The following is an 18,533-nucleotide window of genomic DNA, read 5'->3' as shown; positions in this document are numbered from 1 at the left end:
AAAGTCATTCAAGTCATCTGCTGTATGATTAAAACTATGTGACATACTGTAAATTGTTGGTGTGCAGGAAGACAGAATACTGAAACACTCCTTTCAAATTTACTGATCAAAATATGCGGGCCAATATCGGACACTTATGAAACCATCTTCTATAAAGCAGCATGCCAAAAGCTGCTCGTGGATATACTTGCACTCTGCAGAGAGAGCAGTCAGGCTATCTGAGGCACTTTGGGGGGCTCGTGTTCCGTTACCAGGGTGACAGTCGAATGGCTGGCAGCTTGGCCGTGTGACAAATGCGGCCATGTTACTCACCCCATTGAGTGCGTCTGAATAGATGCCTGTTTTCTCATAACACCCCTTTCCGTCCGTCTCCAATCTGGCAGCCTCACTTTTTGAGGGGGGCTGGCACTCAACTGCAGCATTTGAAAAGCGGTATATACTAATTTCATGTCTTTTGTGCTCTTTTGCCTTTTTAGGGGAGAGGGCTGAATATGGAACGACAAGGTAAGATGTCCAGTGACAAGAGAACAAATAAAGTAGGCATTGGTGTTTAAAATCATTCCTTTGGTGTCGCTGAATAGGATAAAAATCAAAAGCCCCGTGTGGGAACGGAAATGTCGACAATAACATTATGCAAGACATGGAGATAAGTCTTCGTTTGAAACTTTCTGCAACACCGTATCAAATTTAATCAAAACAAGATGAAATTATTGTGATTGCAGACATGATGTTATTATGATCAAAGTGTGCCTGGAGTCTTCCATTTCTTCCATGTAATTCTCTGACGTCCATTGTATTATATTACACTAATTTTCTGTTGACAGGTCAAAATGTTTGGCATTTAATATGATTAGTACCACTTGAAAAACCTATGTCACACGAATTTGAAACAGTAAAAAAACAAATTAGCGAATACGAAAGATAGCCTTTTTTTAAATCATTTGTCTTTCAAAATAAATTGACAGCCGTGATACGTAGAGCATCTACATCCTCAGCCATGTGCCAACTACTAAACTGTGGTGATAGCCGGTTCATACGTTGCATTCCAGAAAACGAGGATATTGGAAAATTCTCCTCCTCCTGCAATGGAGTATTGCCAATTTGCCAAATGTTTTTCCTTGTCGCAAGGCCGTTGCATATGCAAGCAATCTGAGACTTATTAAAAGATTAGCTGTCTATCCATCCATCCATTATTTGAGCCGTTGATCTTCACGAGGCTTCGGTGGCATGCTGGAGCCCCCTCAGGTCGTTTTCGGTCACTAAAAGGGGAACATCCAGGAGGTTGCCAGTCACTCGCAAAACACACATAGACGAATAACCATTCAGACTCACAAACACACCTAGTGGCAATATTAGAGCGCACCGTTCACCGACCATGCATGTTTTTGGAATGTGTGAAGAGACCGGAGTACCCGGAGAAAACCCACGCTGACACGGGGGGGGGGGGGGACGTACCAACTGCAAATCTGTCTGTACCCTGCGTCTAACTGGTAACCAATCTAGGCTGTGGACAGTCTTTTGCTAAAAGTCAGCTGTGATAGGCTCCTGTTCCTCCGCAATCCAAATACAATATATATAATATAAAACAGATGCATGGATGAATGAGTCAAATGTTGACATGCAAATACTGTATTTTTCAGTGTATAAGGCGCACCCAAAAGCCGCGATTTTCTTCAAAAGATGACCCTGCGCCTTATATGCAGGTGCACCTTATATGTGATGTAATATTGATCCACAACACGTCTCGCAACTACTGTCAGCAGCCCCCTACTCCATTTACCCCTGTAGAAGAAGTAGTGCGTAACTCCAGCCTCTACTGTAGTGCCTTATAATGTGGTGTGCCTTACATTTGGAAATATTTCTATATTATACAGGTAACATCCGTGTTACGACCAGGTTCTGTTCCGACAAAACAGTTCTAAGTCAAACGGTTGTAAGTCGAAATCCATACAAAATGGCCGACGTGACGTTTACACGACAGGATAGTATACAATGTCAATCTGTTGTTTTTAAGCAATGTTCATTTATATATGTGATCACTTTTAATGTCATTTTTATCATTTTATATTTTGTATTATTGATTTTTATTACTGTATAACTGTACCTGTCAAGAATACAAAACTGTTTACTGTACAGTTACATGTTATACTTACCATGCTCTCCCAGCTAACGTCCAGCGCTCGGACTCAGGCGAAGGAAAAAAACAGTGTACAGTACTACAGGTGATGTTGCAGAGACGGTATCTGCACTGTATTGCGTGTAGTCACTCAGTAGATTGCTGTGCGAGTGTGCGATATGCTAGCTGGCCAAAATTGTAGTACGCGGCTTCTTGCGCATTGCGGTGCCAGGTGTAGAATTTTTTCAAAAAGGGTCTGGCGGTCGTGGTTGTAAGTATGGGTGGTCGTAACTCATACCGGTCGTAACTCGGATGTTACCTGTGTTTGGAAAACATTTTTAAATCCGCCTCATAGTCCGGTGCGCCTTACATCTGGAAAAGGTTTGTAAATACACCATTCATTGGGAATGCCCCTTATACACCGGAAAATACGGTACATGTCACAAAAAGAATAATGATAATGATGACATAACGGTGTCTTCAGTTTCTCCCAAATGGCCAAAATTGAATTCAATTGGAAATCTGGGGCTTTTTATTGATCTATGTGATGTTGTCTGAATTGCATCGGGTAAAACGGATTAATTGTGCCTTTTACCATTCAGTGAGAGAGTATTTCACCATTTTGCCTGTCAGTACACGTTGCCAGCATAAATAGATGAGCAAATAAACGTTATTTGGAGCAAATAGGTAATCATTTACAACCCAACCAATTATGTGAAATTGAGTAATTCCCTGTGGCACATAAGATGATCTCTCATGGCAGGCTAATTATAAAATAAATGCAATTATTTGCTTCCATCTGGAGCCTTACATCAAATTGTGGGATATCCACTTTGCCTTGATTGCAGCATTTACGAGCTCGCCGACACAAGTCAAATCAAGACTGGAGAGTTGAGAACCGTGTAAACGTGTCGGGCGGGTGTGATGTTTGCGAACTAGTAATGAATATCATTTGCATTATTATTCATAATTGTTATACCAACAGTGCAATCCCCCCTCCCCTACCCTCTCCCCAGGCCCCCCATACTTCCCCCTAAACCTCAGAGAATACGGAAGTCTAGACCTCGCTCCATTTTTAGACGTAAGCTGTTTAACGGCAATATGGAGGCCTTCATCCAGGTACGAGCCCATTCGTGTGCTCTTTGTACTCTTGCGGAGCTCTGCTATCCCGCTGGTGGTCCCTTTGGGGTTGTGGTTGTTTTTCCTCCACTCACCTTTTGGCCACTCTTTTACCCATACGTTTGGCTCGCTCACACTCTGACTCTTCTCTTGCTCGTCACCTTGTCCGTCACCCCCTCGGCTGCCTCGTCATCAAGTCAGGCACCAGCAAATCGACCAAATCTGCAGTTTGCTCTGAATGGCCCAGGAGGCCTGGCAAAATTGAGTCCACCGGCTGGATAAACATGACATTTGGCCGTGCACCAGCCGTGTTACCCTATTAAAATCAACACATGGCGAGCAGAGTGAGTCAGCATCTGTTCTGCTGTTTTGGTACTTCCTCAGTCCAACTCATTTTAAAAGGTAATTAGCGGTATAGTGCTAACGAAAGCATCTGCAGGCTTTGAATTGAGATGAATATTCTCCTATTTAGATCCCCAGTTCTGCGAAGCAATGTGCTCATGTACGCACCCCTATAAGGCACTGAATCGATGCTTTGGCATTTCCAGACCTCCTCTTTTTATTTATTTTTTCTCTCTGCGAGATCTGTCTTCCTCACTAACTTGTTTGTGGTTGTTGTCGCCTTTCTTCCACTGTCTACGTGCCTTACTGCTCTCTGCCCAGGGGAAGACGGAATGTCCGATCCAGGACTCAGGTACTCTGTCCTTCAGCTGGGTGGCATCACCATTTTGCTACTTTCTCGGCCTCTATTTTGTTGATACTCCTTTATATGGACATACAGTGATACCTCAGCTTACGAACTTAATTGGTTCCCAGAAAGTGTGTGTAAGGTGAGTCTGCAGAACATTTATTTCCCATAAGAAACCATTAAAAATGGGAATAATCCATTCCCAGGTTCCCAAAAAACATAATTTTCTACTAAATAAGCCTTTAAACTACAAAAAATATACATTATTTTATGGATAATAAATGTGCTATTATATTGTAATTAAAGAAATAAACTACTGTATAATAAAGTCGTTTTATTTACCTTAGTGATGGTCATTGATGTAGTTGCCTCTTGATGATATCCAAGTGAAGTTGGCATGCTTTCTCGACGATAATACCCTCACACACACTGTCCCATGCAAGCTGCTTTTTGTCAATCCAAATCAACAGAAGTTTTGCAACCTGTTCTATTGCCTGACCATTGCTTAGACAACACAGAAACACCCTTAGCCACACGTAGCAATGGTCGACTTAGCGTACTGGTATTGGGACCCGAAGTCACACAAACGCACACCTCGTTCGTGTTTTTCGATGATCTCCTTCTTCTGCTCGACCGTAATTCTATTTTGTGTCCTCTTCGGCCTGTGGTGGGGTCTTTTTTGGTCCCATAATAGTAAAAGTACTCCACTCGATAGCAAACCACGTCTGCACTCAAAGGGGGTGTGGAAAACTAGTCCGCCAGCTGCTGTGTGGTTTGGTTCGTCCGCCGAAAACTAGTTAGTATGCCAAGATTATATTCTCGCGAATTTAATGTTCGTAAGGCGAAAAATTCGTTAGCTAAAGCGTTCATAAGCCGAGGTATCACTGTACTTAAATCATATATTCATTGTATTTTATAGTTTTGTTCTGCAATTGTAACATTTTACATGATGTCATTAAAAATATTGAATCTTTGATTTTTTTTTTTCAATCTACTCATTGTTCATCTGACGACAATAATTTGAATGTGACTGCAGGACTCGGGGCAGCCCATACCGGTGGTGGTTGAGAGTTGTGTCCGATACATCAATCTTTATGGTGGGTTCCCATGTTGTGATCATGATAAAATGTTTAATTGAAATTTTAAAAAAATCAATGTTTGAAATAACCTGCAAACCTGCAAGGTTAGTATAATTACTGACACTTAGCAATAAATAAAAACTAAATTTAAATACATAATTAACTAAAATCCAGAAACATTTTTGGGAACAAAATAAAATTTAAATGAAAATGTTTGTGAAAAAAACATTTTATGTTTTGAAAGGGAAACTATAACCGCAGCTAAAATATTTTTTATTTGTCATTTTAGGTCATATATCAGCTTTAGGGGTTCATTTTAATGTACGTATTTATTTTGGTATGATGGCATTGCTCTTATGTCCATAGCAAGGGTTTCATAGTCATTTTTTTGCCACGGGCCGCATTGTCGTTACGGTTTCCTCTCGGGGGGCCGTTATGAATTTAGAGAAGCCATTAGAATGTTTCAATCCCTCCACATATTACATATAGAGCACACAACAAATTAATGAATAACTAGTTTCAAATTTGAAGTCAAAAATAATAACTGTTCTAGTTGTTTACATCATACAATTTAACATTTTGGTTTAGCAAGCATCATGGAATTTCACAAGTTTGTTTTGCTTTCACGGACCGAATAAAATGACATGGTGGGCCAGATTTGGCCCCCGGGCCTGGACTTTACCACTGGTGCCATATGGGATAAAAGAAGGTCAAAAACAGTAATTTAAAAATTTTAATTCACTTATTTTACTCCACAATATTTCAGCACCTTGCTCTTTTTATCTTGCACTGGACTCACACTCCATTAAAAAAATAAAAGAAAGTAAATCAAACATTTGCTATAAAAAGTAATTACAATTAACGGAATGAAAAATACAAAAGTTTAAAAAAATTAAAAACTATAATGAAAATTCCCAAACTATGATATCCCTGAAAATCTTTTGGGAAAAAAAACATATAAGTCAGATAATTTATGAAGCATTTTGTACACCAGCTAAGAGTTGATTTTTTTTTTTTTTTTTAATAAAACGGATTTGTCTTTTCCCAGGTCTTCAGCAGCAAGGTATATTCCGAGTTCCGGGATCCCAAGTGGAAGTCAACGACATTAAAAATGCGTTTGAAAGAGGTCAGTGTGAGTCTTGTCGCCCATCTCGACTCAGTCTATGGATTGCATATACACTGTATATGTACTGTATATATTCCATATTATATGTGTGACGTTGACTAAGAGAAAGGTTTGATGGCATGTATAGGAGAAGACCCACTGGTGGACGATCAGTCGGATCATGATATCAACTCTGTGGCCGGCGTTCTAAAACTCTACTTCAGGGGCCTGGAGAAGCCGCTGTTCCCTCAAGAGCATTTCCTTGACCTCATATCCACTACAAGTGAGTCATCTTCTGGCAACTTGTCAAGCATGAAGCTATACCCGATATATATACAGTAAAGTCTCGTTATATCGATATCGGATATATCGATAGTCCCGGTTATATCGATACTATTTCTATGCACGCACGGAGAAAATTACATGCAAACAGGGTCGGATATATCGATAGTCCCGGTTATATCGATATTTTTTCGGACTCCCTTGAATATCGATATAACGAGACTTTACTGTATATATATATATATATAAATTTCCCCATTGTAGGACTATCAAAGGGTTTCTGATTCTGATGTGAGAATTTGTGTTTTTTGTCCCTATTTTCAAAGACATGGACTAACAAATTCAGAATGAAAACTTTAAATTACCTCCAATTTCTTAATTCATTAGTAAGCAGCAATTGACATTTAACTCATTCACTGCCATTCACAAATTTATTCGGGAATTGAAAATATGACGTAGAGCGGCATTCTCGAATTTGTTCGGATTTTGTTTGTTCGTGCTTGGGTGCCGATAAAGCGCTGGTCAGACCTCTTGCAATGTGGTTGTTTTTTTTTTTTTTTTTTTTTTTTTTCCACGAGGGGGCAGTATTTGCAGTTTGGACATGTTAGCGCTTTGTTACAGCTTCAGCTGTTGTTAAAGCGCTATATAAACCAATATGAATGTATTGCATTGTATTTTGGATAGCCGCCCTCATTTCAAGATCATGGACCTCCAGACCCATATAATTTAGGAATTAACACTTTTTTTCTGATTAAAAAAAAGAGAGTCTCAGGTTTCTTACACTGGATTGAATCTTTATGTTGTCCTAAAACTCAATATTCTGTGGGTCCTGCAATTTGAGTGACAATGACATAAACCCTGGCACTGCAGTGGACGCATTTTTGCACATCTGGCAGTGAATGAGTTATGGTTTAAGTCACATCTGGAATGAACATCGTACTTTTGTGTTGTTGTTTTTGCCGTTTCACTCATCGCTGTAACAGGTGACAAAGCCTTTGGTGAAGCTGACTTTGGCTAATGTGTTTTTTTAGAGCTGGATTTTGGTTCCGATCGAGCTCATCACCTTCAGAAGATTATTGCCAGTCTCCAGCCACCTGTGGTCATTGTCATGAGATACCTGTTCGCCTTTCTCAATCAGTGAGTCGCCTGGCAGCAAGTGCGCTTCTCCGCTGAGTGACAGCTCCGCGGGTGACGCTAATTGCCTCTGTCCCTCTAGTTTATCCCAGTACAGTGACGAAAATATGATGGACCCTTACAACCTGGCCATTTGCTTCGGTCCCACGCTGATGCCCATACCGGAGGATCAGGATCCCGTTGCCTGCCAGGCGCATGTTAACGAGGTCATTAAGACTATCATCATCCACCATGAAGCCATATTCCCACCACAGCGTGAGTTGGACGGACCTGTGTATGAGAAGTGCATGGCCGGAGGCGAGGAATACTGGTGAGTTAGAAGGGAACGTGTCTGGCATGTGGGATTAAATAATGCAATGCTCAAATCGACACGAAAATTTATCAACACTTACAAAAATACAGTTAAAATTTGCAGTTGAATTGCTCCTGTATTTTCCAGTGTATAAGGTGCACAAGATTATAAAGCACACCCCCAATGAATGGTGCATTTTCAAACATTATCCATATAGAAGGCGCACCAGACTATAAGGCGCACCTTCAATGAATGAAATATGATTTCCAAATATAATATATAAATCTATAAAAGTTTTCCAAATATAAGGCACACCACGTTATAAGTCACTACCATAGAGGCTGGGGTTACGCACTTCTTCTAAGCGGGGGAAATGGAGTCGGTGGGTGTTGACAATAGTTGCGAGACCTGTTGTGGCTCAATATTACTTCACATATAAGGTGCACCTGCGCATAAGGCACAGGGTCATCTTTTGAAGAAAAGTAAGGCTTTTGGGTGCCCCTTATACACCGGTGTGTTTTCCACACTTTAAGGCACTTCAGAGTAATACATTGCCGATTTGAAAACCATTTTCATATAAAGTGCGCACCACATTATAAAGTGCATGCGTAGACTAAAAGCTACAATAGCAGCTGCAATTACGTTAGGCATCCACTAGATGGAGCTACGCTGAAAGGAATAAAATAACACAATAGCTTTATTTGCAAAAAGCCTTCACATCCGTTGCAGCTGTAACAAAGAATATTTCACAGATGACATCCAAGAATTCAGAATATTGAGCCGTGTATAAGGTGCATCGGATTATATTGACAGAAATTGAGAACCTATAAAAATAGGTGTTGTTTTCTTCCTCTTTGTATTACCGGTATGTGATTCAATCTTTTTTTATTTTTATTTTTTTTATTTTTTTAAACACAGTGAGAGCCCACATAGTGATGCCGGTGCTCTTGATGAGGTGGACAACGGTACCGGACCTAACACCAGTGATGACGGTGAGTCACAGCTGAGAAGCACACACACACGGATACACATACACATTACATACGGTTCAGTTTATCGCTCATCCTTTTAGAATTTGATCTGATTTGATTTAACGACTTTGGCAGAGCTGGAGCAGATCGAAGCCATCGCAAAGTTTGACTATGTGGGTCGAACTCCCAGAGAGCTTTCCTTCAAGAAAGGAGCCTCGCTGTTACTGTACTTGCGAGCTTCTGAGGACTGGTGGGAGGGTCGGCATAACGGCGTGGACGGCCTCATCCCACACCAGTATATTGTGGTGCAGGACATGTACGTAAAAGTTTTTTTATTCTTTTTTTTGCTTTATTGAATCCACCGTGGGGGAAAAAGGATTTTCCGGACTATAGGGCGCACTGGATTATGAGGCACACCTTCAATGAATGACATGTTTTAAAACTTGTACCATATATAAATCACATTGGATTATAAAGCACATTGTCAGATTTTGAAAAAATCGAAGGCTTTATGTGCGCCTTATGGTGCAGAAAACACCATACTTAATAATTGTTGTAATAATAATAAAAAGATACTGCGCTTAAGAGAGCTTAACTCATTCACTGCCATTCACAAATTTATTCGGGAATTGAAAATATGACATAGAGCTCCATTCCCGAATATGTTTGGGTTTTGTTTTTTCTTGTTTGGGTGTCGATAAAGTGCTGGCCATGGCCTCTGGCTATGTTTTTCCCTTCCACAGGGAAGGCTTTTTTTCCATGTTAGCGCTTTTGTTCCAGCTTCAGCTGTTGTTAAAGCACCAATAAATCAATAGGTATTACAGTAAAGTCTCGTTATATCGCTATTCTCGGGAGTCGGAAAAAATATTGATTTAACCGGACTATCGATATATCCGATCCTGCGGCATGTAAATTTTCTCCTTGCGTTCATATAAATAGTGTCGGAATAAGCAGTACTATCGATATAACCGATATCGATATAACGAGACTTTACTGTATATTGTATTTTGTACAGCCGCCCCCATTTCAAGTTCAGATAACTCCAGACCCATATAACTTGGGAATTTTTTTTCTGATGAAAGAAGAGAGTCTAAGGTTCCTTACGCTGCATTGAATGTTTATGTAGTCCTATAACTCAATATTCTATAGGTCGAGTGACAATGACAAAAACCCTGGCATTGGAGCACACACGTGTTTTGCATATCGTTTGGCAATGAATGAGTTAAAAGGGGAATTAAAAACGTGTTTACCTTTATTATTTGGGGATATAGGGATGATGCATTCTCAGAAAGCATACAAAGGACTGACAGTGAGAGCAGCAGTGGATACCACGAGGACCGATCGTCCACTAGGCATGAGCACCAGTCTTTTTCGGAACACCCTTTGGAACATCGCTATGGGGCACCAATGGGAAGGTAAGTTGAAAATGAGAATACAATTTTAAGAAATACAAATAAAAAAAACACAATTCAGCCCCGAGATAAACACACAATACAAAATATCCCATAACAGTCACACACTGCATTGTACAGAATAATACAAACAACTAAAATATGACTTGTTTGTGGCATATTGAAAATGACATTGCGTTTGTGATCTCTTTATATTGGTGAATACTTTGTGAATCAATGGCATTTTGTCATTTCCCGATTGACTGAGTTTATATTTCACATCACAGTTACGCACAATCAGTGCATTGGGTGAACTTGGTGTTGAACACGTCACAATTTATGAGTTATATCTTAAATATGATCACATAACACACGCCCTGTAGATATTTTTTTTTTAATTTAAAACATATTCTTTTCTTACAGACAGTGTATTTTAGGTGTTCAATTAGCTGACATGTTTTGGCGTATACTTCCGCCTTCGTCAGAGTGGGACACTTTATTATGTATGCAAAAGCGGAGCAATAAACCGATTTCCATTGCACCCTTCAAGGTCTAAAGTGCGGTCGGACGGAGCGCCGCTTCAACGCCACAGAAATGGCGACGGCCACAGCCCAACCAGAACCTCCGACGGACCTCCGCGGGTCGCTCCTCGGCCCTGCAGTCCTCACAAAATTGCCGTGAGAAGGGGCCAGACACACAGTCCAGAGAAGCGGCGACTCGCCACCTTTGGAGCCGCCGGACACCCTCAGCGAACGTCTCCCGGCACCACTCGGCACACCAACGTAGGGGACCACAAAGCCCTGGAGGCGGAAGCGCTTGCTGAGGTGAGTTCTGATAGCTTCTCCCGGATTGTCCGTCTCTCTCCGATCTCGGGAGTGCCTGTTTTCCCGGAATGTTATTACCGTATTTTCCGGTGTATAAGGCGCACCCCCAAAAACCTTGATTTTCTTGAAAAGATGACTCTGCGTCTTAAACGCAGGTGCGCCTAATATGTGAAGTCATATTGAGCCACAACAGGTCTCGCAATTATGGTCACCAGCTACCGACTCCATTTCCCCCTGTAAAAGAATTGAAGTAACCACAGCCTCTACATCTGTGTAAGCTCTCAGTCATACAGGAGTGGTCCATCGATGAAAAGGTTTCTTCAACCGTCATCTGTACTTCTTTGAAGGTGTCGGATGTTTCGCTCCTCATCCGAGAAGCTCCGTCAGCTAACTAAAATTTTGCTGGTAGCTCTGGCTGGACATTAGGGATACAGAGTATATATACTTCAAAGAAGTACAGATGACGGCTGAAAAAACCTTTTCATCCACAGCCTCTACTGTAACACCTCATACTGCAATGTGGTGTGTCTTATTTGGAAAACTTTGATCTATTTATATATTATATTTGGAAAACCTTTTTCATTCATTGAAGGTGCGCCTTATAGTCCGGTGCGCCTTATACAGGTAACATCCGACTTACGACCGAGTTCCGTTCCAATCAAACGGTCGTAAGTCAAAATGGTCGTAAGTCGAAATCCATTCAAAATGTTAAATAGAGACTCTGAGGCTAAATGACTCGCAACCCCAACCCCCTGGTGCCATCACACGGTCGATTGCTGTGCGAGAGTGAGATGCTGGCTGGCTGGCCAAAATTGTCGGACACGTTGCCGGCCTGCTGCGTTACGATGCCAGGCGTAGAATAAAAATTTTAAAGGGTCTGTAAGTCGTGGTCGTAAGTCGAGCTGGTCGTAAGTCAGATGTGACCTGTATATGGAAAAGGTTTGAAAATACACCATTCATTGGGGATGCACCTTACTGTATACTCCGGTGCACCGTATACACCGGAGAATACGGTAATTTAAATGAAGCCGCCTGCTAACGCTAAATGGTTGAAAATTGCGTGTTATCACATTGTGATGAATTTGACTTTGATTAAATGTTCAGCTCTAATGCATGCTAGCATCTATTTTTGAATATTTGTCTTATTTTGTTCCTCAACTCCGTCTGTCAGGACATAGAGAAAACAATGAACACAGCCCTTCACGAGTTGTGTGAGCTTGAGCGACAAAATGTTGCCAAACACGCTCCCGATGTTGTCCTGGACACGCTGGAACCTCTCAAACACCCCGGCGGTGGCCAGGACGTCCCCGGAAGCCCCCTCCACACCATGGTCATCCGAGATCCCGAAGCATCCCAGCGGCGAAGCAGCAGCAGTTCCTCCTCTGAAACCATGACCACGTTCAAACCCGCCCTGGCGTTGCGCAGGCCCAACGCGCCTGTCAGGCCGCCGCCCGTCAGACCGGTCCGGCCGGCTCCCGTGCTCACTCAGGGGCCGCATCGTTCCAGCAGCTCCAGTTCGTCAGGTCTGGGCAGTCCGGGCATGACTCCCACTGACAGGATTTTCCCGAAAGCTCCTTCCCCTTCACCGTCCACTTCCTCCTCTTCCTCAGACAAACAGGGTCACGTGTAGTAGCAGCGTTCGGACGCAAATGAAGAATTGACAAAGAGCATCCGGTTGGTCGCCTTCATTCAACTAAAACAGCACTAAATCTGTAGTTGGTCACTCTAACGATTGGTTTTTGACAAATTTTCACTCACATCTAGACTCAAGCAGCCAAATAGTATACTTATATAGCATAGATGCGGAATTCAAAATGGATGCACTGGAAAATCCACATCAGTGACTTTTATGAGGGTACGCACATGCGATGAGCTCACACTTTTCTCCCCTCGCCAATATAAGGTAAAAAGTGGCACACAAATCGGATGTCTGTTAAACTCTTTACAATGTATTGATGGAATTAAAGGAAGCTAGTAGGGATGTGCCGATTTTTTGTTCTTTTTTTCTTCGGAACTTAAAGGACAACCGACGCCTCCGGACAAGTTGTCCATAATTTGTAAAATCACTTAAAATGACTTCTACTGAGCGTATTTTACAAAGATTCCACTGCATATAGGTATATTTTACGTTTTAAGACTTGTTTTTGAGTTGGTGACAATACCTACCGTGATGTCACTGACCGAGAAAGCGACACACAATGCATTTCGGGTACTTTGTTTGGTCTGAAAACTTCGTGTTGATCCGTGTTGATGGCGAAATTAGAAGGAAAAAACATAAATAACACAATGGTGAATCGTTGTGTGTTGCACCAAGACTACTATTTGATACTAGTTGACACAAATTCCCAGCAGACAAATCAGCCCATTTCCAAGGGAGCTTGGGCGCCATCTTGTGCATTTTCTGGGACGCTACATTGGAGTCCTGACGGCTCAATTGATACGGAAGTACTTCTTTAATCGATTGCAAACATTTATGATTTCCTCTTCAGAACTATTTGAATTATATTCATAACTGGATGAGTAACAAGAAAGCATCTTCTCCGAATCTGAAGTCATTGTTTTGATTCTCGAGCAAGGCAAGACGTCTTGGCGTGACACCACAAACAAGGGGGTGGGACCTTCTGAAACTGAAACTTTCTGAGGTCATTTTGAAGTAGTTTTGGGACACTTTTAGTCATTTTTATTGGTGTTTTTCATTTGACTAAAAATATCAGCCTGCCTGTTTTGGGTATTTTAGATGTTATAAAACGTTTTTCTGATGTCAGTTAGGCAACAAAAAAATGAACATTTTCGGAAAATGAACTTTTCTCTCCCATCTACAATCTTAAATCTGTTTAAAATCACTTGGGCCAAATTCCAGTCGTTATCGGAGCATCCCTACTAGCCAGCGTGTGGCTGAAACAAAACATCTGCACCGTGTCAATGAAGGTGGCTGGAACATTCACTTACAATGAAGTTAGTTGCTGCATATTAAATGCCTTGATGGATTTGAATTGTAGCTCCCTCCAGTGTTAGCAGGATATATTTAACTGGCAACTGAGTAGGATATCACACACCCCCAAGAATCTTTACAGAAGCAATCGGGCTACATTGATCGAGCAGCCTTCTTTTTTTTTAGCTTTTCCTCACTCAAGACAGATGCGTACTGACATTCCTGAAATGGTGGCTTTCATTTTAATAGTTGTGTTTCATTTTTTCCCACCTGAAGATTTGAACTAATTTCCCCAAAATGGAGGAGGTGGCAAAAGCCTAGCATAGTACGCAAAGCTAGCAGTCATGATTAAATAAAATATAAATGTACCAAAAACAATACTTAGGTGGGGTGGGGCCATTATCTTTTGTGTGTGAGAGTCAATTATTTTTTCTTGACATGCCACATGGTCGTTATGGTTGTTGAGTTGAATTAGCGTCTCATACTTTGCACTTGAGTGAATGAATTCCCCTGGCTGCTATTTGAGGAAATGCAGTACAATGTCAATGGGTTTGTCACTCATACTGTACATTGTCAACTTTAGCATCTCAAGCACAAACGTCACTCGTTGGTTTACACACACTTTTACCATCTCAGCAAACAACATGAGAGCATGTTAGCGGGCTGCTAGCGCCAAAAGTTTACTTTTGGATGGACCTACCAAGCACAATCAAAACGTTGTGTGTGTGTGTTTGCTTATGGTACTGTATTTCATAGAAACATCTGAAGAACATTGGCACTTTGTAAAGGATTAACCACATGCGGCATACCTGTAACTTTTACATAGAAAATGAAGGAATTAGCTAAATCAGATTTCAATAATATATACGAGTAACAATTCTTAAAGCGAGTCGACTTCCTTCAATGTACTAACGCACTTAAAACTCATGCGGAAATTGTGATGCGTTGGTTTTGTTTCTCGTCTTCTTTTACTCGATACTAGGGCATCTATAAAACTTAGGGCTGTGTCGTCATAGATCTCGCACGGTTTCCCCTGAGATGAGCCCGTTTACGCTACGTCGGTCTTCGTCGGCCATCTTATAAGGTTGATCACGATACCTGTCCAAGCGTAACAGGTATGTTTGATCGCATGCGTGAATGATGTTGAACTGCGGACTTGTACAAATAACAATGTATGATAGGAACGGGATATGTTATCATGTCTAGTCTGTAGATTTTTTTTGTAACTCTTATCCTTGCACAAGCATTAATTAAAGAATACATTGGGGGACATTTGTTGTCTTGTCTGTCTTCACTGAACCAAAAATATTTGACGTGGAGACATTTCAACCATTTTGCTCACAACTGACTGAATAGAATAATACCATATTGGCAAATTGCATATATAGCTTATATACCACCTCATGGACAATTTGTAGTTTGTATATTTTATTGCAAATTTGCACTTTATATCATACATTAGGATATGTTAATAGATTCAACTCAACTGACCTCATTAGATAGATAGATAGATAGATAGATAGATAGATAGATAGATAGATAGATAGATAGATAGATAGATAGATAGATAGATAGATAGATAGATAGATAGATAGATAGATAGATAGATAGATAGTGTGCGTGTGTGTGTGTGTGCGCGTGTGTGCGCGCGTGTGTGTTTCAATTAATATCGCCATTCTTTTTGGGGAGGAAAAACGTGAGTATATATGTGCACAAATAACAATATAAAATGAAAATTTAAAAAGTATTAATTCTATTTACATTTAAAGGGTCCTTGAGAGTTTTGAAAGGTGCTTATTATTAAAGGGAGTTTAAATGAAACAGTCTCTGGATGCAGCTCCTATCTTGCTCTGCAGATGGAGACATTGTCCTCCTATGACACTGAAATATCTTCCATAACAATACCCAAAAGTATTTTTTTAAGATAATCACAAATAAAATCTACTGACATGAACATCAAGTAATTTGATTTGCATTACATTTGCATTCTGATTTTTCTCCAAATGAAGATTGGATTCTCAAGTCTTTCCACAATGATCACCACTGTCAGAACTGCACCATTCCAAGTGATCTGCAGCTTTTTGATGCTCTTGGAGGAGCCCATTAAGAAGATCCAAGTCAGACCCTCGTGTGGAAAAATCAAATTTTACAATGGATGGATGGATTGATGTATTTTGATCAGTATAAACAAATAAACCAAATGCTTCTCCGCTCGAGATAAGATTTTCATACTTTTTTTCCATTCAGGACTCAAACTGATGATTGGATTTTAGCCACAAACATTTGCAAGCACAGCAGATATTCATTAAGAGCATCATGAGAAAACTATTTCATTAGCCACATTATGTAACGTTAATGAAGTGAGAAAGATACAATTAAGTCAACAAAATAACAGATGGGCCATGAAAGTAAACCTTATGAAGGTAGAAAATGCAACATTAAAATGAACATGTTAAAATTGGCTACAGTTGGTCATTACATAACTACATATTGTATTTTTGGCATGAAGAAAAATTAAGAGGATTAGTCGTTTATAAAAACACACGTTATGAAGAAACATCTGTCAACACAACCATATCCTATTCAGTGTTATTGTGCGCTTGTATTATCCACTTTCGAAGTGTTATTCAATTAAATGCAGATTTGCTGCCTTGCCTGAGGAATGCACTCTCTCAAATATGTCTTGGTGGAGTGCTGGAGCCGAATTCCAGACGTCATTGCGGGGGACACCCTGAACCGATTGCCATCCAATCGCATGGCACACAGAGACGAACAACCACTTGCGCTCACACTCACACCAACCTACAGACAATTTGGAGTTTTCAATGAACCTGCTATCTATGTTTTTGGAATGTGGGAGGGAACCGGAGGACCTGGAGAAAACCCACGTAGATCATGTAAACTCCACACAGGGAGGCCGGAGCAAGGATTCCTTGAGAGTTTTGAAAGGCGCTTAGAAATTAAATTTATTATTACGTATTATTATTATAATGCCCAATTCGCAGCTCAATTTTTTTCAGATTTTGGACACTTTGAGTCATTTTTGTTGGTGTTTTGCATTTGACTAGAAGTGTCATACTGCGTGTTTTGGGTATTTTGGATGCTATGTAACGTTTTTCTGGTGTCAGTTGGAAAACAAAAAAAAATATATATATATATATATATATATATATATATATATATATATATATATATATATATATATATATATATATATATATAGCATTGTCATCAAATGGTGAGGAGTATAGGTTTTGCTTTTTTGAATGTTGCTGTGTCGATTACCATTTTGTGTTTGGGAGCCTTTTACTGAGCGAGTTGCTTGTTCTGTAGCCACAAAGGGACACATGTCTTCTTGTGACGGTCCCAAGCCCGGATAAATACAGAGGGTTGTGTCAGGAAGGGCATCCGCCGTAAAAACTTGGCCAAAACAAACATGCGGATCAAACCTCTAAAATTGGAGGTCACTGATTCGCTGTGGTGACCCCTTGAAGGGAAAAGCCGAAAGGAAAAGAAGAGATTATTATTATTATTATTATTATATTTTTTATTTAATTTTTTTATTTTACTCACTTTTTAAATGTATTGTAGCGTGATGTCCTTCTACGATTTTCATGCAGAATACATGGGTGTTATGTAAATGACTTGAGACTGGATATGGATAAACTCTTGTAAATCTCCCCTGCAGCTCCAAGAATGTTGACTTCTCGGCAATGCCCGAAGCGCCGTCAGATTTCATGGCGATCATCTGTCTCTGGATGAGACGCAGATGTCGGATTCCCACATTACCATTGTAATGTGTTACTTGTGGAATCACGTATTGGGAGGATTGGCGGGGCGGGGGGGGGGGGGGGGCAGTTTGTTTGCTCATTCTGAGCTCTTCCTGTGTCAACATAGAAAGCTTACGGTAACCTCGTGTGAATCAAACTGTAGCCTTGCTTTCTTATTGATGTTCTATATTTGATCCGGAGCGTTCAATGCTTGATTGAAGCATCCGTGACCAGTAGAAGAAAGCAAATACAAAAAAATATTCCCACCATCACCGCACGAATATTCTAACAAAGTGTTTATCGTTTGAGCTGCATCATTTAGAATTCTTGAGTGAAGGGTTGTATGGGTACCGCTAGTATTGTATTGGTTGACTTTAGTACAAGGGTGTCCTCGAATGTCCCCACCCAGCATTTTCTTCCCGACGTCTCCCTTCTCAAATAAATCTACTTAAAATGATCATTATCTATCTTCTCAGCGCTAGCTAATTAGCCAATTATTTGGATTTTAATGCGACAATAGCAGATAGTTTTTTTAATGTAATTGTCATAGTTCGGTTTGCGCCCAACACATGGCACTGTAGGGCCCCGCCTGCAGCTGCACTGGTCGTTTTAATCAGTGGTAGTTAAAAGGATTCCGTGCATGACCGTTCAGTGTCGGATCATTGTTTGTTTCACCTTGTCAAGTTTGTTTCATCTTGTTTTTACTCTTGGTTTTGTTTGCTACTTTGGACCTCTTTGATGTGATGACTTTATTGTTTGAGATTTTGTTCCTGCTGACTTTACTTCATACAATTTGTCAAATACACCCTGCTCCTCCCTCCTGCCTGCTT

The 18,533-nt window shown here is 40.6% G+C and overlaps 1 protein-coding gene across 2 annotated transcripts in view; it reads left to right on the top strand.

Annotated features, from left to right (window-relative positions):
• Positions 1–15,203, top strand: part of LOC148890349 (SLIT-ROBO Rho GTPase-activating protein 3-like) — a 37,401-nt gene extending 22,198 nt beyond the window's left edge. Inside the window, exons 11-22 of one of the 2 annotated variants that reach the window (XM_089009597.1) lie at positions 477–504; positions 3,899–3,929; positions 4,960–5,020; positions 6,051–6,128; positions 6,256–6,390; positions 7,421–7,526; positions 7,606–7,833; positions 8,734–8,807; positions 8,922–9,102; positions 10,058–10,201; positions 10,728–11,001; positions 12,173–15,203. In XM_089009597.1, coding sequence (XP_088865723.1) covers positions 477–504; positions 3,899–3,929; positions 4,960–5,020; positions 6,051–6,128; positions 6,256–6,390; positions 7,421–7,526; positions 7,606–7,833; positions 8,734–8,807; positions 8,922–9,102; positions 10,058–10,201; positions 10,728–11,001; positions 12,173–12,631 — 1,799 coding nt within the window. In that variant the 3' untranslated portion in view covers positions 12,632–15,203. Of the gene's footprint in view, positions 1–476; positions 505–3,132; positions 3,236–3,898; positions 3,930–4,959; positions 5,021–6,050; positions 6,129–6,255; positions 6,391–7,420; positions 7,527–7,605; positions 7,834–8,733; positions 8,808–8,921; positions 9,103–10,057; positions 10,202–10,727; positions 11,002–12,172 lie in introns of both variants that reach the window. The other variant, XM_089009596.1, reaches the window with a different exon arrangement.
• Positions 15,204–18,533: the final 3,330 nt, after the last annotated feature.

This window comes from Hippocampus bargibanti, linkage group LG12 (genome assembly GCF_051943395.1).
Source record: "Hippocampus bargibanti isolate YZ-2025 linkage group LG12, ASM5194339v1, whole genome shotgun sequence".
Classification (NCBI taxonomy): Eukaryota; Metazoa; Chordata; class Actinopteri; order Syngnathiformes; family Syngnathidae; genus Hippocampus; species Hippocampus bargibanti.
The sequence above is the reverse complement of the archived record's forward strand: the minus strand, read 5'-3'. Positions and strand labels throughout refer to the sequence as shown.